This window comes from Urocitellus parryii, chromosome 4 (assembly GCF_045843805.1).
Source record: "Urocitellus parryii isolate mUroPar1 chromosome 4, mUroPar1.hap1, whole genome shotgun sequence".
Taxonomy (NCBI): Eukaryota; Metazoa; Chordata; class Mammalia; order Rodentia; family Sciuridae; genus Urocitellus; species Urocitellus parryii.
The window spans coordinates 117,071,696-117,099,248 of NC_135534.1; the positions used below are offsets into that span (position 1 = coordinate 117,071,696).

Here is a 27,553-nt window from a genome sequence, read left to right on the forward strand (position 1 = left end):
GCTCTGATTCTTTGACAGGACTATTAACATCTGAAAGGTGCTTATGTTTAAATCCAGCCAGAGTTCTGAAAGTTATCTAAACAAGCATCTAAGAAGGAGTTCTTTCCCAATTCCCAGTACCTGTGTCCCATCATCACTTTTCTCTCCATTTTCACTGGTTATTTCCAAGCGGATAAATTTTGGAGGACGCCCTGGCCTTCGACCTGGACCAAATCGTCTCTTGCCTCGTCCCCTCCCTCTGCCTCTTGTTCTGGGGACAAAAGATTGGGTTACGGATAGTTATAGTTACACCATACTCCATAAAATGTTTCCCTAAATGGTCTGTACTAACCCCAGATTTTGAATTCCCCTCACTTGATTAATTTCCCTGATTCTTTTCTCTAATGGAAACACTTTCTAAAGTTCTTATCTTTGCCCTCTCTAAAGCACAAAGAGGTGTCTTCAAATTATTCTGGGGGAAAAAAAGAGCTATGTAGGGCTAGGGATGTGGCTCAAGCGGTAGCGCGCTCGCCTGGCATGCGTGCGGCCCGGGTTCGATCCACTGCACCACATACCAACAAAGATGTTGTGTCCGCCGAGAACTAAGAAAAAATAAATAAATGTTAAAATTCTCTCTCTCTGTCCCCCCCTCTCTCTCACTCTCTCTTTTAAAAAAAAAAAAAAAAGAGCTATGTAAACACAAAGTGCTGACAACATTTTGCTTCTGAAAGGAGGTGAGAAATGCAGACAGAACATGCTAAGCCAGTGTGTTTTGAGGACACACTATCTTAGACAAGATTCCAGCCTTCCTCTCTTAACCTCAGTTCAAGATTTCTTCCACAAAATGTGGCTAAATGCAAAGTATTTTGTTTTACCAAAATCTTCAGGAGGGTTAGTACAAATTTCTAATTCAACTATTCCAAACACTAAATTGTTTTATTTTATTTTATCTTGCTGTTGACATTGTAACTGGCACAACCCTTTTGTTTCCACATTTTTTAAATTAATGCATTATAGTTGCATATAATGGTGGGATCTGTGTGACATATTCATTCATGCACACAATATAATATAATTTGGCCAATATCATTCTCCAGTATTTCCCCTTTCCCTCCTATCCTTCCTTTCCTTGGTCCCTTCCCCCTACTGATTGCCCTTCCATTTTCATGAGATCCCTCCCACCTTTCGTTTTTCCTCTCCAGCTTCCACATGAGAGAAAGTATATGACCCTTGACCTTCTAAGTTTGGTTTATTTTGCTTAACATAATGTTCTCAAGTTTCATCCTTTTTCCTGCAACTAAGAATTTCATTATTCTTTATGGCTGAATAAAACTCCATTGTGTACATATACCCATTTTCTTTATCCATTCATCCATTGATGAACACCTACTTTGGTTCCATAGTTTGGCTAAGATACTGAATAAATTTTACCTCCTTTAATGAATGACTAACATACAAAAATTCCTTATTAAGATATTTCAAAAGTACATCACAAAACATCTTTTAGATATTTTGTGAATACCCATCATATCAAACTCTTCTACCTAGCTATTTAACAAAGTTTTTCTTTTCTTTTTTTTTTTTCTTTTCTTTTTCTTTTCTTTTTCAATGTTGCCCAGGCTAGTCTCAAATTCCTGAGCTCAAATTCCTGCCTTAGTCTGCCAGGTAGCGGGAACTACAGTCACATGCTCTCCACTCACTCTTAAGTATGGAAAATTCTAAACACACACAATTCCATTATCACACCTAAAAAAAAATCAGGTAGTTGCTCAATATTATTATATCTAGTCAAAATTCAGATTTTCCTCATTTGTCTCAAATTTCTTTTATCAGATAGAAAGTGAACACTTTACTATGTGTCATACACTATGCTTGGCACTAAAGATATCAAGTTAAAGGTGATCTTATCCTCAGAATTTAGCAGAGGCAGCAGGCCTGTAAGTCAAAAATCCTAATATAATATAAAAAATGATACAATAGAACCATGAAAAATGGGAAAACCTAGGAGTAAATATCTTGAATCTCATTGCATCCATCACCTTCAGATATTTATCCCCAAGGTCATATCTCAGACCTGTCATCCTCAATATAATCCCACTGCCCCTGTTTCCACAAAGGCCCATTCTGACACACTATCTCCTACCTCTCCAGCTCACTCTCTCCAATACCCAATTTTAATAACCCTTCCACCCCCATCATCCCCCAGTCCAACCCTTCCTTTGTCCATAGCACACCTCCAAGGTCATTCACTGCAATCAATACCTTGTATTTTCTCTGATCCCCATCCCAGTTGCTGCTTCTTTGTTGTCACTGTGTTGGATGCTCTCAGCAAAACCACATTTTTTTGTAACCCAGTTCCCTGCCTGCACTGCAGCAGCTAGATGGGGCTTGAAAACAACATATAGTCTTGCTTGTAGTCTCTCATTTTATGACTGTGAACCTCATATGGACATTCAGTGTGGCAGGCAACTGTACAGTACTTCCCTAGAATATTCTCTTTCCCACTTTCCTAAGTGAGGTTTCACACCATCTTGTATCTTTCCAAATCCTTTAAGTGGACAATCCTACATCAGTCCCATCTAATCTAAAGAACACTCTTTCCTCACCTGAACTGTTGCAATAGTTCTGACTGAACTCTGGGTCTTTACTCTTACTCCAATATGCCCTTACCCTGATGTTTAAATGCTATCTGAAGGATTCCTATTTCATAATCTCTAGTTAAGGGAGACTTAACTGAAGTAAGGGGATTTTCCATTGTTGGGTATTGGTTATGCTAGAAAAGCAATAAATAGTTAATAAGGAAGGGGTTAGTTATGAAAGACAATCCTCGATAGCTACCTAACTGGTTACCTGTGTAAGCATACACACTCATTAGTCTATGTACAAAAATGATTCCAAACCTGATTTGAGAGCCTTTGTCCTCATACATACCTGCTAAACACATCCAATTTCTCATCATGAGAATTGAGATGCTGCTGCAATTGCTCTGAGCTTATAAACCGGCGGTTACATTCATAGCAGGGCCAATTCTTCTCTTGCTCTCGAAGAACTACAGTCACAGGAGAGAAATCATGAAAGCTGATGATCAACAGACACCAGGAAAACTCTGATGCCTGTTATCTCTGCCATTCTTATCTTCCTGCAGACAGTATCTGCTATTTGTATGACTTTCTTGTTATAAAATCAAAGACTAGAATTTGGCACAGAGGTGAGTTATAGGCTCTTATTTTCTGACACATTCATGCAGGACATCAAAGGAACAACACACTCACACCACTCTACACACACACACCCTTCACCCAGAAAGAGAGAAAGCATTGTAAGGAGATCTGTATTTAGATAATCCAGTGATTCAGATCCAAGTTTCATAATATTCCTTTTCTTTTATGGTACTGGAGATTGAATCCAGGGGCAAGTTTTACCACTAACCTATATTCTAGCCCTTTTTATTTTCATTTTCAAACAGCATCTCTAAGTTGCTGAGGGTCTTGCTAAATTGCCCAGGATGGCTAGATTTAAAGGTGCGATTCTCCTGCCCCAGCTTTCTGAGTCACCAGAAATACAGGTATGCACCACTATGTCCCGCCCAAGTCTCATAATTTAAGGGTATATTTTATCACAAATAACTTAAAAATCAAAGCCCAATATAATGACTTCAGTAAAATGTTTGGAAGTAACTCCTAAAGCTGAATATATGCATAACATAGGACCCTGTAATTCCACCCCTAGATGTACACCTAAAGGAAATGTGCACACGTGTTCACCAAAGACATGTACAAAAACAGTCAGAGCAGGCACTTTTTAAACAGCCCAAAACTACGAACAATCCTTATATAAGATAAAGAATCTGGCCAACCTTAGTCTCTGGCTCCTGGGAGGAAAGCTCTTAGTAGCTGGAATTTCCTGAGTGACAGAAGTGCCTTTGTTATCATCATGGCCCCTCATCCTACCTGAGTTTATGCTAAGGAGATGACTCAGAGTCAGGGGTAGCAGTGTCAGAAAGTTCAACCTTGTGATTAGGTTGGTGCTTTGCCAGGTGCTTGGCACACACCTGTAATCCCAACCACTTTAGAGGCTAAGAAGAGAAAATCACAAGTTCAAGGCCAGTCTGAGCAACTCAATGAGACCTTGTCTCAAAATAAAAAATAAAAAGGACTGGGATAGAGCTCAGTGGTAGAGCACCCCTGGCTTCAATCCCCAGTAACACACACACACACACACACACACACACACACAAAGGGTTGGTGCTTTGAAACAGTTAATACCAGCCCTACCTCCCAGAGGAGAATGAGAGCTAGAAACTGAGTCCAATCACATGACCACTAATTCAGTCATGCCTATATAATAATGCCTCAATAAAAACTCTGAAAAGTTTCTATGATTGGCAATGATACATCAATGTGCCAGGAGAATGATATATCCTGAGAGGACACAGAAGCTTCATTGGGGACCCTCCTAGACCTCACCCTAGTTCTCTTCATTTGGCTAATCCTGATATATATATCCTTTATAAAAAACTGTGATCATTAAATAAAGTGTTTTCCTAGGTTCTATTGAGTCATTCTAGTTAATTATCAAACCTGAAGAGCAATAGAGAGCTCCCTAAATTATAGCTAGTAGTATAGGTAGGTTGGGAATCACGGAGCTTGCATCTGATATCTGAAGCGAGGGGACTCTTAATGAAAACTGTGCCCTTAACCTGTGAAATTTGACCTAATTCTGGGTAGTTACTACGATAATTGCATTGTACAATCAAATCTACAGCATAATAGATAAATAAATGGTTATACATTTATACAACAGAATATCAAACAACAATAAAATTAATAAATTGCAATCATATCCAATAATATGGATGAACCTCACAATACTGAGTAAGATGCCCAGACACAAAAAGTGTATATATCATTCTATTTATGTGCAATTCAATAACAAGTAAGTCTTATGTGTGGTATTGAAAGTCAGGAGAGAATCACATTTGGGAACTTACACAGAGAGTAATCACATTTGGGAACTTACATGTGTTCACTGTAAAAATTCATCAAGCAGTATACATAATAATTTGTTCACCTTTTTATACAGAGATGGCATTTCAGTTAATATTTACATTAAAGATAAAGTGAATGCCTGCTTTACCATATCCTCAAAGATGTTCAAGTCCAGATAAGAATTGTCCTCTGATCTAGGTTCTAATTTAGTATTTGCAGGTTTTTATTATATTAAATACTATTTTCTAGCACCCATGAAAGAAATGTAAATATGTCATTGTTATTTGATCCTACAGTTAGATGGAGGTGTGTAGCTCTAAGAACCTGGAATATCTTCTGAAATACACTGAAATGAAAAAATTAGAGGTTGCATGAAGATGTAACATATACAACTTAGAATTCATGTAGAAAATATACAATATAAAAGTCCAACCACCTTTCCTTTCTTCCTCAGAAATGTCATGAATTTTCTGGTTCACAAACTCAGCATAGGATGCAGCATACCACACCTGCAAGAACCAAGGACATCAAGAATTAAGGAACATCACCAGATGTGCTTTGCATGCTTACATTATTTCTCCTGTTAAATGAAACAATTCAGGCTTTTTCACAGCCCATTAAAAAAAAAAAATCACACTGTGAACCTGGCTCCCCAACACCCATCTGGCAGATCATCTGGCAGGAAGTCAAGACACACTGCCTGGTTTTTTTCCCTTTTTAAAAATTTTGTGTTTTTTTTTTAAATTAGAATAACTCCATAAAAACTTTATTCATAGTCTCTTCATCTAGATAAAACAGCCTCTTCTGATTTGTAAAATAATAATAATAATAATAATAATAAAGCTATATTTAAACACAGATTTGAATATAGCTGCAATCATAGTGGCTGCCACCAAATAGCTCATACTGTGATCACAAATGGGACTGTACCAAACACTTCCACATTCTCCCAGGGCTCTTCTCTCCTACGCCAATGATAGCTGTTTCTCTCCTACCTCAATGGCTGCTTCTGCTCACTCACCTTAGCTGGCTCCTCTTCCACCTAACCTCCCAATATTAGTGCTCCTCAAAGCTTAATTCAAGTCCTGAGCCTTATTTTTCCCTCCACTGATCACATCAATTTCTAACCACTCTATACTAATGATTCCCAAATTAATATCTTCATCCCAGATGCCCCTTCTCTGATCACTCCAAGGGTATTCTATTTCTGATCTGATATTTGGGATATTTCACAAACAGCTTAAATTTAACATGCCCAGAATGGAATTCTTGATGCCTCCCAACTCATATATCCACCTCTACCTATCTTCTCATTTCAATTGCCTCACCTTCCCCCCAAGTGCTCAGACTTAAAACCTAAAAGGTATCTTTGGTTTCTCCATTTGCTTCTGTAATCCTTCAGTAGAACTGTTACTTCCTCAGGTGTTCTCCATCTCTGCTTCTTCCACCTGGAGGCATGCCACCACCATCTCTTGCCTTCAAACTAGCCTCCCTTTTTTCCTTGCAATCCACACAGGAGCCAAAGTCTTCTTAAAATAATTGTCTTCTTAAAACACAATTGAATTTGTTTTACCAGAAATGGCTTATTTCATAATAAACCTGAAATGTTTAATCCTCCAAGGGCTCCATGATCTCCTCTATCTTACTAAGAAACCTCAGCTCCTATCACTTTGCCCACCTTTAGGCCAAGATGGCCTACACTCAGCAACTCAAACATGTCCAGTGCCTTCCCATCCAAGCCTTTGCCCTTGTTGGCTCACCCCCTGGAGTGCAAGGTTCTTCTCCTTTGCTCTTCTTATAACCCTCTGCAGGACTGGTCTCTTCTCATTCCCAGTCCTCAGCCTATCACCTCTTAAGCAAGGCTTTTTCTATGAAGCACATCTAAATTGGTCCCTTTCCCGTTATTTGCTCTTTCTGCACCATGAAACTTAACTCTTATTGGATATTTTTTGTTTGTTTACATCTTTCCGTCCACTTCCCCCCTAGAATGCAAGTTCCCTGAACACAGGGAAACAAGCTTGTTTTTTTCCTACTGTCTGAAACACAGTAGGATTTCAACTTATTAATCACTAAATGACTTAATCATATGTAACTTTTATAGAACATTAATTTAAATATAAGGGAATATTTATAAAGGCAGATTTCATTTTGAATGGTGGAGTAATATTATGTAGAATCTGTATTCCATAATTGACTCAACTGTGCCCCTATGGTTGTACTTTTAGGTGGTTTATATTTTGCTATTACAAACACACACTAATCCATCAATTCCAAGATGTACCTTTTTTCATATTTAACACCTCAGAAATCAGAAAGCATCTCCCACTCTGGCTGGCACCCTACAATTGCTGCCATGATGCAGCACTCAGAACCTGCACAACACTCCTGCACAAGTCTGGCCCAGCTCTCTGCACTGTTCTTACCTCATTCAGTTATAAGCCCCCTTTGGGTTCCATGACTTGTTGACACCTGCCAAGCACTGCAAATGAAGGCCAAAAAAACTGCCATTTCCCTCAGAATAAGAAAAAATTTCAAAGTGGTTAAGAGACTGGTTAGCATTCTACAGGCCTCTCATTAAGGCTTCAGTCAGAACTGTCAGAAACTTCCTACTGACTTGATCAAAAAACACTTCGCTTCCAAGGGCCCGTGATTCAATTTAGGAAAAAGACACAGATGAATTCAAATGAATGTGAAAGCACAATATTCAAACTTGATAGGGGTATGGCTCAGTGGTATAGCACAAGTGTCAGGCCCAATTCCAACCACCATGCATACAAAAAGTTACGTGGTATGGAACAAGATCCCAGAGGCAATGGTGGAATATTTATTTTTTTTACTACCTTTATTTTTTTTTATTTTGATGTGGTGCTGAGGATTGAACCCAGTGCCTGACACATGCTAGGTAAGCACTCTACTACTGAGCAACGTCCCCTGGACTATTTATTTTTAAAAGATTGTGAGGAGTTGGGATATGGCTCAGTAGTAGAACAAAATCCTACCGCATGTGAGGTCCTGGGTTTGATCCCAGGCGCAAAATATATATATGTAAATATACATATAACAATATCAAGGACTGGAAATATACATATAACAATAATAAGGACTGGGGATGTGGCTCAGGGGTAGAGCATTTTCACAGCATGCATAAGTACCACACACACAAAAAAAATATATCATCAATATCATCTAAATGGAACAGAAGATGGCAGAAGACAGAAAAGCAAAAACATGAGGCCTATACTTATAATCCCAGGTACTTAGGAGGATTACAAGTTTGAGGCCAGCCTATGTGACTTAGTGAGACCTTGTTTCAAAATAAAAATACAAAAAGGGCTGGGGAGGTAGGTCAGTGGAAGAGCATTTACCTCAGATGCAAGAAGCCCGGAGTTCAATCCCCAGTACTGCCCCTCAAAATCACAGACATCATGATGTAAACCAGTGATTGAAAGGGGAAAAATTGACAATGCATAAAAAGCAGTTTTATATCTTAACTTTTTACCTAAGTATGCATTTTCATGCATGCACAAGGATGATATGATTTAAAAATTATTTCTAATTAAATCTAAAATAGCTCTTTTGATAAGTATAAAGTAACCATGTTTATCAATTTAAAAAATGCAGGCAGGGTGAGTGGCTGGACCAGCAGCGGTGGGTATAAGGCCAATTCTGGGTGCTTGGGATCCCCATTATGAACAAAAGGAGAATACGGCTGAGAGAAATAGCAGCAGAAAACTAGCTGGAAGATGGTGGGAAGAACAATAGTAGCCATGTAAAGACTGTTTTTTTTTGTTTTGTTTTGTTTTGTTTTTAAAGCTGATTGAATGTCTGCCAAAATGTTCAAGTCCACCAAAAGAGAGGCACCGTTGTGACACTAATGAGAGATCATGACACAGCTGTCCTTGGTTGGATTTCTTTTTAATAATGTGTGACCTTCATCTTTGATCCCCTGATCTGCATTACATTAGATAACATTTCATGTTTTAATTTAATTCCGTTTTTAAATTTTTGGTGTATATTTTGGAACATCTCATTTCTCAAAGCTTAGCACATTGATTTCCTTTAAGTGATAATGAATTTGCAAACTGTCGTCTTCAAGTTCTACATTATAAATCATTTTAGTTTTAAATACACACACACACATAGATAAATAAAAGTTTAAGCATTTAAAATAGTTTAATTGGGGATATTTTTTTTCTTTTCTCTTTTGTCCATTCTGGATATGGAACCCAGGGTCTCATACATGCTCACTCCACCTTTGAGCTATAACCCCAGCTGCACCAAACCCTCATGCTCTATTGGGGAATGAACTTTACCACTAAGCTACATTTCCAGCACCTTTCCTTATTATTTTGAAATAGAATCTCATTATGTTGCCCAGGCTTATCTCAAACTTTCAGTCCTCCTGCCTCAGCTTCTTAAGTCACTAGGATTACAGGCATGCACCACCACACCTGGATTAAGGGTTAAAATTTTTTTTTAACATTTCTTTTCCTTTTTTAAATAGAGTCTATTCTTGGTATTTGTTCATTTGTCCATCTGGATGTAGTTAAGTTGAAGGTATACAACTCTTTGTCTCAGTCAACATACTTAAAATCTTTTACCCTGTATTACAAATACTTCCCCATTTTCTCATTCCTTCTATCTGTTGTTTTGGTTGTTTTATTATACTCAACTATTAAATTCCTATTTAATTATTTCTATTCATCTTAACCTCTACAGTTACACTTACTTTTTTACAAGAGAAAACAGAGCTAGAGTAAGTTAGTTCAGTGGTGCAGCACTGGAATAGATGGCATGAGATGTTAATCTCCTTTGACATTCTTTTTACATATTTTCTTCATGGCTGGTGGATTATCTAGCTGATGGTTTCCAAGACAGAGGTTTTGCACCTTTCGAATAAAATCCAGGACTTTGTTCTCCCACTAAAGAGGAGCAATCAGTTTCTAACATTGACACACTATGCAATTCAGTGTTCATGTACTGATATAATCATTTCTCATCTATTTTTGTTATTTACCTCAGGAAGTTAAAGAGTACTTTGGCCCCCCTCTTTTGTCCATGTTCCTAATATATGCTAAAGAAGGAAGGAAGGAATCTTGGGCAGGAAGAGTTGCTTATTGATCAAGCACTTGCCTAATGTGTAAAGCCCTGGGTTCTATCTCTAGTAGCATAGAAAATTAAAAAAAAAAAAAGAATTTTTCTTTGGGAATCATACCAAAATTTCATTATGTCATCAAAAGTCAATATTTAGACAAATTCTAACAGGGTTACCCCAAAAATACATATTTCTGAAATCAGAAGTCAAAGAATTCTTTGAATAAAATGAAGTATTCAGATAAAGAAAAGGAATCTTGCCTATCCATCTGAATTTTATTTTATAAAATCCCACATTTCACAACAAATTCTTCTTTAGTTATGTATAAATGACATTAAGTGATACTATCTTTAATTCCCCCCTCACAAATATCAAGTCAGCTCCCCATAAAATCACTTTCTTATCCCCAGACCTAATGCCTTTCTGTAGGCTCTTGATGAGAACAGAGCCCATCTACTTCTCATTGTTTTATTTACAAGATTATTACCGATCTGTAGTACATAGTACAGTCGGCCCTCTATATCCATGGATTCCCCCAACTGCTGATCGAAAATACTGTCCAAAAAAATTACATCTGTACTTAATATACAGAGTTTTTCTTGTCATTAGTCCCTAAACAATACAGTATAAAAACATTTATATAGCACTTATATTTTATTAGGTACTATAAATAATCTAGAAATAATTTAAAATACATGGGAGAATGCGTAAGTTTTATGCAAATATTACACCATTTTACATAAGGATCTTAGGGGAAACCCGGAACCAATTTCCCCTAGGGATGGCTCCAGAGGTAAATAAATTACCAGTAAAGAACCAGTTTAGTAAGAATCATACTTACTAGAAGGAAAAAATTAGGATATGTTCTTTTTTAGCAGAGAGCCCTCCAGATCCAGCACTATACCTTCAGTTCCTGCTTGGGTTCCACATTCTTTATCGTTGTATAATATACATGGTGGCCATATTGGTAAGCCACCAGGTTCTGCTCCAGGTGGTTTTGGGCTGGACGTACAAACATCATCCAGTTACACAGGGTCTCATCAGACAACTCAAACCATAGGTCTTCATGCAAATCCCTGTCTTTTCTGTCCCCTTTATCAAGAGAAACCTGCAACCAAAGAAAAGGTAAAGACCCACACCAAAAAAACAATACTATTAGCAATAATATACAAAATATTTCTCCTTAAATTAACCATATATCTTCCCTTTGTATCTAGAAAGATACTAGAATTGTGACTTAAGCCAAACATAAAGAGAAAGAAAGGATACTTCCTGAAACCACTCTTACCTATAGGAGAATTACATGGCAAAATCTAAAAGTTCACCATAAAACTATATAGCTTTAGTTAATATCTCACAAAACTAGCACAACCAAAAATGCTGTAAATAAAAATCAAGCATAATACTCTCCACTTCATTATAATTTGCATCATTTGGAGATTCAACTGTATCCATTTATAATATTCAGCCCAAAGACAGGTAATATTCTTGCTTGGAGATCTTGAGCATTGGTTTAAAAGAAATCCTCTCTACAACAGCAGCTAATTTCTCCAAAATACATTTCAGATATTCTCTCCTTCTTACTGCCCTTTCTTAGTGCTTCAGAGTAGCTATTCAAAACAGCAGATAGTAAAGAGGGTTGGATAGAAGCAAAATCATTAAAAGTAAAGAATGCAGATCAAAATAAATATTCTTCAACATACAGCAAACTTATTTTTTGTTGTTTTGGGGTAGGTTTCTTGTTTGTTTTTGTTTTTGTTTTTGCAGTGCTGGGGATCAAACCCAGGGTTTTGCACATGCTAGGTAAGAGCTCTACTACTAAGTAACAGCCTAGCCCCAGTGAACAATTATTTAACAGAAAAAATTCAAACCGAACCTGTTTTAATATTGAAAAGTGGGGTATTTTGAAAACATTAATGGCACACAGCAGATTACATACATCAATGTAATTTTCTGTATTCCAAAGTACTGTGTTTGGGGGCTGGGGATATCCCTCAGTTGATAGAGTGCTTACCTTGCATGCACAGGGCCTGGGTTCCATCCCCAGCATCAAAAAAAAAAAAAAAAGTATCCAAAGAACTTTGTTTTTGTTTTCCTTTGTTTGTGGTACTAGAGATTGAACCCAGGGGCACTATAACACTGAACTATATCTCAGCACGCTTTTTTTATATTTTTTTATTTTGAGGCAGGATTTTGCTAAGTTGCCCAGTCTATCCTCCAACTTGAGATCCTCCTGCCTCAGCTTCCCTAGTTGCTGGGATCACATGTGTATACCACCATGCCCAGCCACATTCCAAAGTTCATTTTAAAAAAAGAAAGGAAGTTGTGTCCCTCAACCTCTAAGTCATGTGGGGACCCTGTAAACCCCCAGTACTTCAGAATGTGACTGCATTTGGAGATAGAACCTTTAAAGAGGTAATGAAGTGAACATAACATAATTAGAGTACACCCTAATCTAATATGACTGGTCCATTTAATAAGAGGAGATTAGAAAAGACGCACATAAGTACAGAGGAAAGACCCTGTAAGTGCACAGTAAGAAGACGGTCATGTGCAGGTCAAGGAGAAACCTGCCAACACATTAATGTTAGATTTCTACTCCAGAGCTATGAAAAAAGAAATTTCCATTGCTGAAGCCTCCCAGTCTATAGCATTTTATTATGTCAGTTCTAGCATATTACTACAGACCCTAAAAACCACACTTCTCAGAATTATTCACAGGGGTCTAAAATTATGACCTCCATTTTATTGGGGCGGGGAGTAATGTTTCCATTTAAAATTAAGCATAAAAAGAAAAATACTAGCAAATAACTGTTATGAAATGAAAACAAAAAACTCAGCAAAAGAAATGAATGCCCCTTGAAAAACTGTTAAAGAAAGGAGTGAAATAGGAAAAAGTATAAATTACCTTTAGATGAATGTAACAGTCTTTCAGTTCAGACCCCCTGACAAGGGGTCCCTCCACAGGGCCAAACTGGGTACGCTTGGGAATACGCCTTTTTGAAAACACTCCTCCAAGGAACCTGTCTATGTAGAGGACCAGGGGGAGACTCGCTCTTGCCCGAGTGAGCACAGGCCGATTGGGGATGGGATGCAAGGGGCCATGCTTGGGGCACACTGAAGAATGGGCATTATTACATTCCTCACACCCTGCAAAAGAAAAAAACCTTGAAGAATAGTCAAGTTTCTTGACATCATTTTACTCTCAGGTAAAATGCATGCATTTCTAGCTCATTCTAAAAAACTCAGCACCAAGCCAGTCACATTTCTTGTTTGCCAGTAGCATCCATGTATACATTATCCACCAGAATAAGATGTGCATCACCATAAAGCAGGGGAACAGTGGCTGGACCATACAGTATTCACATTCATGTTTCACCATTTCACCTCCTTCAGCAATGTGGTAATCTGGTTTAGATATTTTTAATTCCTATAATTCTCAAATAATGGAGAACAACTTTGTATTAATATTTATTAGTAAAGTGGCTTTCTGCGCATTTGACTTAGGAGTTCCCCTGAAAACTTGTGAGTTCAAGGGAAAATTAAACAAGTAAATTTTCTGTTGGGTAATAATTAAGTACAGGGCTAAACACTGGCCCCCTAGAGAGAGAGCTTACCAGCACCACATGGATGGCCCAGGAGAGGTAGTGTAAGGCCACAAAGCTCTGAACAATCTCATTCACTCAAATGAACGAGGTCATAACTTTGCTATATGTGCGTGAAGATCCACAGATAAAACAATGATTTGGTAATGGAAACTCTTAATTTTTTTGTTTTGTTTTGTTTTTTTTAGTACGAGGGATTGAACCCAGGAATACTTTACCCCTGAGCTTCACTCCCAGCCCTTTTTATTTTGAGACAAGGTCTCACTTAATTGCTGAGGATCTTGCTAAATTGCTGAGGGTCTTCCTAAATTGTTGAGGCTAGCCTTGAACTTATGATCCTCTTGTCTCAGCATTCTGAGCCACTGGAATTACAGATGTGTACCACTGCACCTAGCTGGGAAGCTCTTCTTGTGAAGAAAGTGACAAAGCAAACTTGTTAGAACTGATATGGCTGAATAGTCCTGGACTAGGTCAACTACAATAGAAGGCTGGTATCAAGAGTGACCAGACTCAGATGCCTCATCAGCCACGTCACCCAGAGCAGTTGCCTAACCTCTTTGGGGCTTTTTTCCTCATCAGGAAAATTGGAAAACAAATACAAGTGTCATGACTCCTTCCCAGGGCTGCTGTGAAGATGAAGTGGGATGATGCACACAGAGCATGTGACACAATGTGTGGGATGTGGGAAGGATTCAGTGTAAATGAGCCATGTTCACATTCACACACACTCATGAAAAAGAGCATGTGGCTTCCTTTGAGAGTCCAGTGACTGCACTTACACAAGTCGTGGGGGTCAAAGGGCCGGGGTGGGTCTGGCTCCCAGTCATCCAAATCAGTGTCTTCACCATCTTCTTCCTCCTCTTCTTCAGTATCCTCCTCCTCCTCCTCCTCCTCTTCTTCTTTTGCCTCCAGTCTAGCTATTGGATTCTGCAGAGTTGCCAAAGGGTCAGAACCATCCACACTTTCAATGGAAGGCAGTACCTGGTTATGCACAGGTAATGAGGCCTAGAGGGAAGTTTAAGGTAGAAAATAAGCAGACATCTGCTTTCAGTCAATTGGCACACATGCATACACAGAGGATAGGTGGTGGAATACATTCTTTAAACTAGTGGAAAATGGAAAAATGGTTTCTACCTGTAGGCTATAAGAAATAGTCTGACTCTTTCAGATGTCTGATGCTCACAGCTTTTAAGCTCAGCTCTCTTTCCTCCCATTCTGCCTGTTATCTGAAAGGCTAAGAAGAAAGCCTAGGTCTCTCTCCTCTGATTCCAGCAGGAGATTCAAACCTAACAAGGCCCTAATCTTAAGCATCTAACCCCATCCCTTAGACCCAGTGATGCCAAGGCTCTACTCCTTGAATTGCACCCACAAGCCAATTCACACCTACTCTAGAGGACCACCATGCTTCCTCAGAGACTTCCAGAACATGCAACATCTTTTCATCATCTCTTGGGGTATGGGGGATCCTCAGTCTTCACAGTATAAACTAAATCTGGGGTGAGGGTCCCACCTGCCCTTTCAGGATACCACCACACAAAAGAGAGAATGACTTGGCCACTCTTCAACCACTTTGTTTTTGTTTTTGTTTGTACTGGGGATTGAATCCAGGGATATTTTACCACTAAGCTACATTCCTAGCCCTTTCTATTTTTTTTATTTTGAGATAGGGTCTCACTAAGTTGCTGAGGCCAGCCTTGAACTTGTAATCCTCCTGCCTTAGCCTCCCGAGTTGCTGGGATTATAAAACTGTACCATAGCACCTGGCTCTTTTTTTTTTCCTCAAGAGATGGGGTCTTGCTATGTTCCCCAAGCCGGCCCCAAACTCCTGGGCTCAAGTGATACCCTGCTTTAGCATCCTGAGTAGCTGGAACTATAGGTGTGCATCCAGTCTGCTTCACTTCCACCACCATTTTTTTCCCCAGTTTTGAAGATAGAACTTAGGGTCTCCCTATGCTAGGATACTGGGCAAGTGCTCTACCACTAATCTATATCCCCAGCCCCTACCTACTTCACTTTTAAATCCAAACATGGTGCAATACATGGTTGGTTTAATTCTATGGTTGACAAGTCTCCTTTCAAACACTTCAGAGAGCTAAGGTTTTCAGGAAGGAACAAAGGAGGTACCTATTGGCTTCCTGATGTTGAAGTCAGGCTCTTGCAAATAAAACAAGATTTGGGTGACATATTGGATTAATATTATATCATCAAATACATGGGTAGAAAATAAATGGCACCTTAAGAAGTTCTTCTAAAAAATAAAAATTTAAAAAAAAAAGAAGTTCTCCTGCTTCTCATGTGTTATGGAGTTATATTATACCCTAGATTCCTTTTATTCAGTATTATCTCTCCTACCCAATTAGTTCATAGGTCATATTCATGTCATGTACCCTCCCCTATTCAATGAATCAAGCATCTAAATATATTTACTCCCTTTTCCTTCTTCTTCTCATATACCATTTTCTTCTCCTAGAATGTTCTTCCCTCACCAATCTTCTAAATCAAATTATGTTTCAGTTTCCCAATGAGCCCTATATGTTGCTTCTAGGCCTCTCTGACTACACCCCCTATGTTCCAAATTCCTATAGCATTTAAGAGTCACAGAATCCAGATCTCCACAATCCTGAGCCTCATTTCCTTACCAGGCAGCCCAGATCATTCTGGGATAGCCCTGACAGCTTCTGCTTAGTCCAAATCTCCCCACACACATCTTCCATTCAGTGGTCAGGGCCTAGGACTTTCCTCTAGAATTAGGTAGAATAAGTCTAATCCTTCAGCAACGTGAACTAAACACTTGTGGACCAAAAACCCCTAATTCATTCAATCATTCCTCACATGGCTGAACTCTTTGCTACTATTCACAAGAGGTCTCTGATCCTCTTGCCTTCAGTTATTTCTCAATGGATTCCATATTTTTATGAATATAGTATCAAACAATATTAGCATCTATGACATCTACTCTTCCAGCATGAACTGAACCTGAACTTGCCAATAATTAAAATTAATTGTCAAGTCCTTTTTTCCCCCTCACAGAGTTTATTAAACCATCTTTTCCCTCCTCAGGACTTAAATAGCTGCTTTTTTACTTAAAAGGGGGATTTTGCATTTATCTCCAGTAAATTTCATTACTCCTGTTATTCCAGTCTGCTAAGATCTTTGAGAATCTTGATTCTGACATCTCACACATTAGCCATTCCTCATAGCCTTGTATCCATTGCCAACCACCATCTGCTTTGTCCCTGAGTATTCACTTCCACAAGTCCATCTTGGCTGTCCAACTATGCCTTAGGAAGTAAACCATGGTCTCAGAAATCAGACAGATTTAGAAAGAGTCCTGACCCCACTACTTAGCAAGTTATTAAATTTCTCTGAACCTCGGTTTCATCATTTGTCAAATGGACACATGAATATATACCAAAATGGTTGTTGTGAGGATAAAGTGAAACAATATACATGTAAGGGCAGTAACAGAATTGTTGGCACTTAGTACTCAGCATTATTATTACAATTATAATCTTAACTTCATTAAGGACCAAGGTGACATCATACACTTCCTCTATAACTTTAAAAGACAATATTGCTGAGCATAGAGTACTTGTTCAACTAAGACTGTTTGAATATAGTTTGTTGAACTATATGTGGCCCTTTGGGAAATGACTTCAATCCCTTCAGGCAACTAGAAAAACTCTTTGCTACTATTCACAGAGACATTCTTTTGTTATTGTTGTTGTTATGCATCTAAATCTATGAAGAAACAGTATTGAATGTATTTATAGAACACAGCCTGTTGTGATAGTTTAAAGACCACTGCTCAATATTTGAAACACTCTGGCTCCAAAAAATCACATAAAATCAGCTACCTCAAATAGAATACATGTTTTATTTTCACTATTTTTAATTTGTTAAAACACTTATTAAAAGATGAGGTCTCACAGCTTGGGAAGCTAAGACAGGAGGATTATGAGTTCAAAGCCAGCCTCAGCAATGGCGAGGCACTAAGCAACTCAGTGAGACCCTGTCTCTAAATAAAATACAAAATAGGGCTGGGAATATGGTTCAATGATTGAGTTCCCCTGAGTTCAGTCCCCAGTAACTCAAAGAGAGAGAGAGAGAGAGAGAGAGAGAGAGAGAGAGAGAGAGAGAGAGATGAGTTCTGAGAGAGAGAGAGAGAGAGAGAGAGAGAGAGATGAGGTCTCAGCCAGGCACAGTGTTGTATGCCTGTAATCCCAGTGGCTCAGGAAGCTGAGGCAGGAGGACCATGAGTTCAAAGCCAACCTCAGCATCTTAGCAAGGCCCTAAGCAACTCGGCAAGAGTTGCTTAAAGAGTCTTAAAAGAGTCTCTCTAAATAAAATATAAAAAGGTCTGGGGACAAGTCACAACTCCCAGCCTGCCTCAGCTTCAATAGAAACAGAAGAAAATACTGCCTGAGGGTGAGAACAAGGGGACATGGAGACAAAAAGAGGACAGGGGACTTCTAGCAATGCAATGGCTTTGGCCTCCTCATCACATCCTACAAGAAAGCTACTTCATTCTCACCATTTCAGAGCACAGTTTACTCTGTCACCTTTTATTCTAAACCACTTAAATTTCATGCCAGCATTAGTGATGAATGTTATCACACACTAAACAAACCAAAGCATAAATTCTTTATGTCTCTGCCAGGACATCCTGGAAGAATGAATTCAGCAATTCAGAGTTATTCTAGAAAAGCTAAGATGATATATATTTTGTTCCCAATAAATGCTGTCAGGACTCTCATTCAGTAAGGTAGCTGTTGGTTACTTGCCAGTGCTGAGAAAGCTGACATCAAAATATCACCAACAATCTTCACCTCCCCCATGCTGGGATACTCCCAAAAGACTGTCAAAGGAAAGACTTGAATACTACTACATTATCTTTTAAGGACTCATGCTAAAGCAGTTGAATGTACACCAGAACCAAGAAAACTACTGTTGAAGGGCTGGGGTGGGCCAGGGTGGGGGTGAGGGGGTTGGTGATCATGTCTAGATAAGAGCTATATATTTCTAGCGAGTATAGACCTGAACACACAGTAGGATGCACTGCAAATTTGTCTGATTCAAATTCAACTGACATTTACTGAGTGCCAGGCATATATTTAAATTCCTTTGAGTCCAAGTGTTATCACACAGCTCCTAAGTGGCAGAGTGAAATTCAAATTTTGCCTCTGCCCTGCTTTTTCTACTTCATCACAATGGCCCCCAGGGAATTCAGAATTTGAAATTCAATCTATCCAACCAGGGAAGCAAAGGTAAACTTGGATGCCAGGGCAACACACATGCTCCTAAGGTACTAGCCAGGCAGTGAGTTGGTAAGCAACATGTGCCTATTTTATTTACAGGAAAAGAATAAGAAATGAAATTATTTTAGTGTCTTTATGTGTTGTCATGTACAATCAAATACAGTAAAAGGAAAAGGGATTGGTTTAAATTTTGGTATTCTTTCTTCTTCCATTTAATGCCATTCTAAATTATTTCTGAAGCTACACAATGTATTTTAGGATACAATTTATCTGAGAAGTGGAATATGAAACGCCACTGGACAGCAGCAAACACGACAGAAGGCTTCTTGGTTCCTACTGAGACCAATTATCAGTGCAGCATATTTTCTTCTCAGTGTGTGGGGAGTCACACATGTTCATTTTCAGAAACAAAGTGGAGACTGTGCTTTCACATCTAGAGACTATGCATTCTTTTCTTAAGGACAAGGGAAGGCACATATGAAAAGGGCTTTAAACAGATTTTGCTACCACTAAAAACAATTGGAAATAGAAACCTTTTCACTAAGGCAACAATAACAAATGCAAACATCATCTGTGTTAAAGCCTCATCCCAATTTTCTATCCAGAATTTATCCAGGTCACCACGTAGAATAACAACTGCCAAGGTATGAAAACCAGAAATAAAAGATGTGCTGATTGAAAGGAAACTACAATAAAGAAAGATGCTGGGGCTAAGGGTGTAGTTCAGTTCAGAGGTAGAGCATGTGTCTAGCATGCACTAAGCCCTGAGTTCCATTCTCAGCATCAAAAAAAAAAAAAAAAAAAAGGAAAAGGAAAAGAAAGATGCTAAGACAACAGTTACACTGCCTTTACAATGCCAGGATTCATAGGGCTAAGAGCAACTTTCCTTTTGTACAAAACATGAAGTAAGCAGATTGTTTCTGGAGATTGGAAAAGATGAAGAGTACTTTGAAGTGCAAATAGCAACAAGTCCTTTAATTAAATCTATGCCTTAATATTAAAATCCTCTGACCAACAAATCTGCCAATCTGATATTGCTTATCAGATTGGCAAAATTTGAAAAGAATGTAAATAACCAATGTGGCAAGGCAGCATGAAAACTGGCATACTCATATATTTTGGGTAAAAATAGACATTTTTTAAATATTTTTTAGTTTTAAGTGGACACAAGATCTTTATTTTACATTTATGTGGTGGCGTGATCAAACTCAGCACCTCAATCATGCAAGGTGAGCACTCTACCACTGAGCCACAACCCCAGCCCCAAGAATATACATTTTTTCAGTATCCAAAAGCAACTTAAAGTCTTATCAAAATAGTTTTTTCCATTTGTAAGAACAAATTTCAAAAATATATCAAATAGAGAATATTATGATAAAACTAATGCACTTGCCATTCTACTTCAATAATTATCAACTCATAGCCCATCTTTTTTTTTAATTTATATATGGCAGCGGAATGCATTACAATTCTTATTACACATATAGAGCACAATTTTCCATATCTCTGGTTGTATACATAGTATATTCACACCAATTTGTGTCTTCATACATGTACTTTTGGATAATAATGATCATCACATTCCACCATCATTAATAACCCCATGCTCCCTCCCTTCCCCTCCAATCCCTCTCCCCTATCTAGAGTTCATCTATTCCTCCCATGCCCCCGCTCCCTATCCCACTATGAATCAGCCTCTTTATATCAAAGAAAACATTCAGCATTTGGTTTTTTGAGATTGGCTAACTTCACTTAGCATTTCTTCTCTAACCCATCCATTTACCTGCAAATGCCACGATTTTATTCTCTTTTATGGCTGAGTAATATTCCATTGTGTATATATGCCACATTTTTTTTATCCATTCATCTATTGAAGGGCATCTAGGTTGGCTCCACAGTTTAGCTATTGTGAATTGTGCTGCTATAAACATTGATGTGGCTGTGTCCCTGTAGTATGCTGTTTTTAAGTCCTTTGGGTATAGACCGAGGAGAGGGATAGCTGGGTCATATGGTGGTTCCATTCCCAATTTTTCAAGAAATCTCCATCCTGCTTTCCATATTGGCTGCACCAATTTGCAGTTCCACCAGCAGTGTATGAGTGTACCTTTTTCCCCACATCCTCACCAACACTTATTGTTATTTGTATGAATAGTTGCCATTCTGACTGGAGTGAGATGAAATCTTAGAGTGGTTTTGATTTGCATTTATCTAATTGCTAGAGATGACGAACATTTTTCCATGCATTTGTTGACTGATTGTACATCATCTTCTGAGAAGTTTCATAGCCCATCTTACATCTAACTAATCTCCTACACTTTCTTCCTCTCTAGATTATTTTGAAGCAAACCTAGATGTTATACATTTTCATTTGTAAATAGTTTAATATATATCTACAAAATTATTTTATATTTCATATATTATATCTAAAAAAATTGTCTTAATATTATCAAATATCCAGTTAGTAATACTATTTCCCCAATTGTCTCATAAATATTTTTACCTTCAGTTTGTTCAAATCAGTTTCCAAACAAGGACCATATATTGCATCTAACTAATAATGTTCCTGAAGTCTCTTAATCTGTTAGCTCTCTTACCTCCTCTTTTTGCTTGTGTTTTATTTGTAGGGGAAAAAAGTCAAGGACTAAGGGTGTAGCTTAGAGACAGAGCACTTCTTTAACATATATTAAGCACTGGGTTCCATCCCCAGCAAAAGAACAAATGAATAAATAAGCCAGACCATTTATTCTAGAGTTTCCCACAGGTTAGATTTTGCTAATTACAATCTTGTGTGTCTTTTTAACTTCATTAGTGAACCATGCTTCCTATAATCTGGCAGCTGAATCTAGAGACTCAATCAGATTCAGATTTGATTTTGGGGGGATGAATACTTCACACATGGTATACAGTAATTTCAGAAGTACCCAACACCAGGAGGTATGTAATGAATGGTTTTCTCTCTTCTAGCAATACTAAGAAGGGTCAGAGGTTTAAGTTGCTATTATTCTGATCTATTCTAAAATTCCTCACTAAAACCAACTTTTCTTGATGGTTTTAGTATGCTGTTGATAATCATTGCCTAGATTCATATGTCATTAGGGAATACAAATAGTGCTATATTTATTAGTTGGAATGCTTCTATAAAGAAATTTCCACCATGGGCTGGGCTTGTGGCTTAGCGGTAGAGCGCTTGCTTAGCACGTGCAAGGCCCTGGGTTTGATCCTCAGCTCCACATAAAAATAAATAAAGGTATTGTGTCCAACTACAACTAAAAAATAAATATTAAGAAGGAAAAAAATATTTCCACCAGTAAAACTACACATCATGTAAAACCACAAGAATGGGATCCTAATTAGAATAAGTTATACTCCACGTACATAAAATACGTCAAAATATACTCTACTGTCATGTATATCTGAAAAGAACAAATAAAAGAGAAAGAGAAAGAGGTGGGGGAGGGAGGAAGGGAGGAAGGGAAGAAGGAAAAAAGGAAGGAAGGAACAAATGAACGAAGGAATGAAGGAACGAAGGAAGGAAGGTCCTTCGTATGAAGTAACTGGTTACTTGAATACTTCCAGAGAGAAAGTACTTCATTCCCTTCATTTACCAGTTTTCAGGATAATGTGGTGATCCCTAGCATCAAGAAAAAAGTGACCAATGAGTTATTTCTTTCAATATCAAAATAAATATGCAGACTATAAGTATATTTAAGTACTTTTAATCAATTATAGATATTAGCCTTTCTGACAGGTCAATTGTCCTATTTTGGCCCCTGCAAATTACATCTTGAGTTGCTTCCGTAGGACACCAGAAGTTTTTAACAACTCCTTTGCATTCTGAAAAGATGAGATGCTCCAAATTCATCTTGTATATTCCTTCCCCTAGTTTTGAAATCTGACATTTCTTCAAGAAGCTCTAATTCCTTTCACTGGAGATCTGTACTTAGAGACCACACTGAGGGGTGTTAGGGATGGTTGGTAATACGAGACTGATCCTTTGTGTCTCTACACCTCTGCAGTGACCAGAACTACAGAACATTTTTTGCAGTGCTGGGGATCAAATCCAGGTCTCATACATGCAATGCATATGCTTTCCCACTGAGCTACACCCCAGTCCTGATAACATGTTTTTGTTTTTTTGTTTTTGTTTTTTTGGAAGAGAAAATATATCTTGATTTCGTATTGATATTCCAATTCAAATTTGGGATTCTAGGCCTTTATTTGATTTTTATTCTTGTATTTTTATGCACTTTCAAACAAAACCTTGGTTCTTATTTCTTTTTATTTTCAATGCTGAGGATCCAAACCAGAGTCCTGTATATGCTAAGCAAGCACTCTATCACTGAGCTACATCCCCTAGCCCAAACTTGGTTCTTAAATAACTTAAAATGTGAATATCTTTTGTCTCTACCATTTCTCCTTGGGAAACTTAGCCAAAGGAAATAGTCTAATATGACATCCATGATAGTGTTCTTTACAGTATTAAAAAAGAAGAGAAAATCAAGAAGAATTTCAGTTTTTCAGAAGCCAGAATAAGGAAGGCTATCACCAAATTGAAATATAATTTAAGCTAATATTTCTTCAGTATTTGAAAATAGAACAAGTACAAAAACATTTCCAAAAAAAAAGAAAGACACATTAAAAACTCATCATTAGCAGGGGGCAAGGTGGTGCACATCTGTAATCCCAGTTTTTGGAAAAGCTGAGGCAGGAAGTATGCAAGTTGAAATCCAACTTTGGCAATTTAGTGAGACCCTGTCTAAAAATAAAAAGGGTAGGGGATATAGATCACTGGCAATGCACTTGCCCAGCATGTGTTAGACCCTGGGTTCAATCCCTAGTATGAAAAGAAAAAAGTTTCATGATTATTCTTTGGAGCATGAACCAATGTACTGCTTATATCCTTTTTTGGTTTTTAGAGATGGGGGTTTCACTATGTTGCCCAGACTGATCTCAAACTATTGGGTTCAAGTGATTCTGCCTCTGCCTCTCCAGTATATGTTGTTTTTCTTTTTAAAAAAAAAAAAAAAAAAAAAAAAAACTTCTCTGACAAATCACTTTTTATTACCAGCCATTCTAATATTTACTGACTGGAGTGTGTTAGTATTATGTTACGTTTTGCTTTATTTCCATGAAAAGAAGCTCTCAGACAATGTTCTTAGTATTTAAGAAAAAAAAATATTCAGAAATAGCACCAGGCAGAGGATTAGAGGAAAATTCCAGGGAACTGACAGTCACAGTATTATCCACAAACAACAAAAAGGTAAGTCATTACCTGCTGAGCTGTAGTATCCTGTTGGACATAAGCTACCTGGCCTGGGTCTGTAAACAGAGTCTAGACCAAAAAGAAAAAGAAAAAAAAATTATCAATAGATCTTTAGACATTTGCCTACACAGGAAAAATTATACTACTGCTAAGCACCAATGCTTAGGAGAGTTATCTACCATCATAGCTGATAATTCTTCATTAATAAAGAAGATATAGATAGCAATCTTACATTTGGCTAAAGAAAGCTTTTCATTCAGATGGCTCCAAGGAGATGGTATGTCTAACGATCTCACATGGCTAACATGTTTCATTATTTTACTTTTAACCAAAGTCTATCTTGAGGTTGAATGTCATACCTAATTCAAATGGTATGTCATGAAAATATACAAGACATGCTATGAACAAGGTTATATATATTCACATAACATCATTCACTGGAACAGATTTGTGATTCAAAGAAAATGGAAGGAGATATATAGACATAGAGAAGATTATCATAAAAACAGGGTTTTCAATGCTATCAAATGCAAACTCATGTTTATTATCAGAAGAGAAGTAGAAGTAATATAAATTGAACTTAATGTCCCATAGGTTTGGAAAAAGCCAGTAAAGTCACAATACAAGTTAAGAAAAAGTGATCACAATTAGTGGGGTCATACTGCAGCAAAGTAAGAAGAGAAAGAAAATCTTCAAGACTATATCATAGCCAAGGCACCATGGTTAACATCCTGACCCCAAAAAATATGCTCTCTTCTAAAGCTTTTAAAAGATTTTAATTTGCCCAAGATTTTAACAAACTTATGGGAATAAGAACTATGATTAAATCTTTTAAATTTTTTTTTTTTTTTTTTTTTTTTTTTTAAGGAGAGAGAGAGAGAGAGAGAGAATTTTTAATATTTATTTTTTAGTTCTTGGCGGACACAACATCTTTGTTGGTATGTGGTGCTGAGGATTGAACCCGGGCCGCACGCATGCCAGGCGAGCGCGCTACCGCTTGAGCCACATCCCCAGCCCCTTAAATTTTTTTTTTAGTTGTAGATGGACAAAATACCTTTATGTATTTTTATGTGGTGCTAAAGATCAAACTAAGTGCTTCACATGTGTTAGGCAAGCACTCTACCACTGAGCCACAACTCCAGCATCCTATGGTTAAATTTTAATTCCAGAGAAATATAAAGAACAGTTTCAGGCAGTATCAGATTTCTCATATTTGATTTTTTTAAATTATCAAAATTTAGATGTTTAGGGGCTAGGCAAGCGCTCTACCACTAAGCCACAACCCTAGCAAGGCCCTGAGTTCAATCCTCAGCACAGCATAAAAATAAATAAATAAAATACAGGTATTGTGTCCAACTACAACTAAAAAGATAAATATTTTTTAAAAAAAACTTTAGATGTTTAGTAACATCATAATAAACTATAGTTGGGCACAGGACATTCTTTTCATAAATTATGTGGTCTTATTTTAATAGAGTTAGAGGACTAAACCTAAGCAGAGGAATTCCAAAAGTACCATCAAAGTATTTGGCAATTTCATCATTATATAGATTAGAAAAGTATTAACTAGGTGAGCCTCATATCTTCTTGTGAGTGATTGGAAGTCTCTTGATTAAATATTGTATGAGGGGCGAATTTCATTATCAGGATCCTACCACAAAGTATATAATTTGTTTTTTAAAAACATGTGTTTGGCAATTGGAAATAGGCTCATGGTAAAGCATGTGCTTAGCAAGCACAAGGCCCTAGGTTCAACATCAACACATAAAAACATGTTTAAAGGTACTTTACACATTGTAAAGTATGAACAATAGAAAATAACATTTGTAAACTAGGGAATATTTGTGGGAATATCTAGGGAATATCTTTGGGAAGTTCAAGCCGCTGGGAAAAAAATTAAAGTAGCTACAATTGTACAGCATTTACCAGTAAACACAATGGCTTCTGTTATAGACTAAGAATCAGTAGGTTATTAATAAAGGGTATTTAATAAGCTATTAGAACTTTTTGCTTATACATTTAACTGAAATAAACCATACATTTTCACTGAACCATCTATGATTAAGCTATACAGAACTAAACGCCTGGTTACTGATACTCAAAAAAAGTAACAAATTCACAATCTAGTCACTAGAGAGAAGAACTGATATAAGGCTAGTGCTCTAAATACTTATTAGCCTTAATTTAAATTAAATGAACGATCTCTTCTCTGATGAGTTGGTTATGAGCTCCTTGAGAACACAAATCTTATCTGAACATTACCTGCTTCACCAGTACCTAGCACAATGACTGGCATAGAATAAATATAAGTAACTGCTGAATTAATTAATTAATTAACAAATTAAAAAACACTAATTCTTCACATGCCTGTGCAGCTTCCACAGGATGGATGTATACCAGTGTGTGCTCAGGACCATCCACTGAAGTGTAGGAGGTACCATCTGCCGTGTACACCACCTGCTGGGGTGGACGGACCTGGTCATCAGTGTAGACAATCTGAGCCACAGTTCCAGCATCTGGAACAAAGTGCACCTGGTGCAAAAAAAAACAGACAAGTATGTAGCAATTATTCTTGTAAAAAGAAATCAATCTCACAAAGGTACATAGTCAACCAAGCACATTTGCACTCCTAAAATATCCCCAATGAAAGAAGAATGAGAATTTAGGCAGTTCCATCTAAGAGACAAGGAGACAGAGTGTAAGAACTGTGTCATAGATTTATCACTTAATGTGAGAGAATGACTTAAATTCCTCTGCCTCAAATGTCCAATGCAGATAACTCCTTTGGGGAGTCATAGGTGGTAGGGGGTTAATTGATCCTGGAAAAGTGACTGCAGATTCCTCTTTCACAACACCAAAAAAATATAAAACACAAATTATTCTGCAATGTGAACAAATATGTCAAGACCTCAAAAGCCAATTGCTCTCAGCATATCACAAAAAAAATCTATTTCATAACAGTTCCTTTAAGTTAGTTATTAAAATAAGGCCATATTAGGAGCTGGAGTTGTGACTCAGTGGTACAGCACTCACCTAGCACATTCGAGGCACTGGGTTCGATCCTTACCATTACATAAAAGATAAATAAGTAAAATAAAGGTATAATGTCCAATTACAACTAAAAAATTTTTTTAATAAGTCCATATTCTTTCCTATAAGTTCTTTCACACTAAAAAAACATACTGGAGGCATATCAGTCAGCAGAATCAATAAATGAATAACGAAACTCTTCTTTGCCAGCGAGGTAAACACACAGAAAATCCTTATTAAAAAACTTTTAAGGGATTCTAGACAAATATTTAGTTGTCACCAGGGTAAACAATTTTCTATCTTCCAAAGCCTAAAGAACTAAAAGCAAAAACTTG

General features: G+C 37.5%; 1 protein-coding gene across 2 annotated transcripts in view; it reads right to left on the reverse strand.

Moving 5' to 3' along the window:
• Prdm10 (PR/SET domain 10) overlaps positions 1 to 27,553 on the reverse strand; it is a 63,711-nt gene that overhangs the window by 28,774 nt on the left and 7,384 nt on the right. The window contains exons 4-11 of one of the 2 annotated variants that reach the window (XM_077797793.1): positions 26,556 to 26,720; positions 24,198 to 24,257; positions 14,447 to 14,672; positions 12,971 to 13,212; positions 10,967 to 11,170; positions 5,404 to 5,476; positions 2,911 to 3,028; positions 121 to 250 (exon numbers count right to left, since the gene is read on the reverse strand). In XM_077797793.1, the coding sequence (XP_077653919.1) occupies positions 121 to 250; positions 2,911 to 3,028; positions 5,404 to 5,476; positions 10,967 to 11,170; positions 12,971 to 13,212; positions 14,447 to 14,672; positions 24,198 to 24,257; positions 26,556 to 26,720 (1,218 nt within the window). Of the gene's footprint in view, positions 1 to 120; positions 251 to 2,910; positions 3,029 to 5,403; positions 5,477 to 10,966; positions 11,171 to 12,970; positions 13,213 to 14,446; positions 14,673 to 24,197; positions 24,258 to 26,555; positions 26,721 to 27,553 lie in introns of those variants that run through there. The other variant, XM_026392412.2, reaches the window with a different exon arrangement.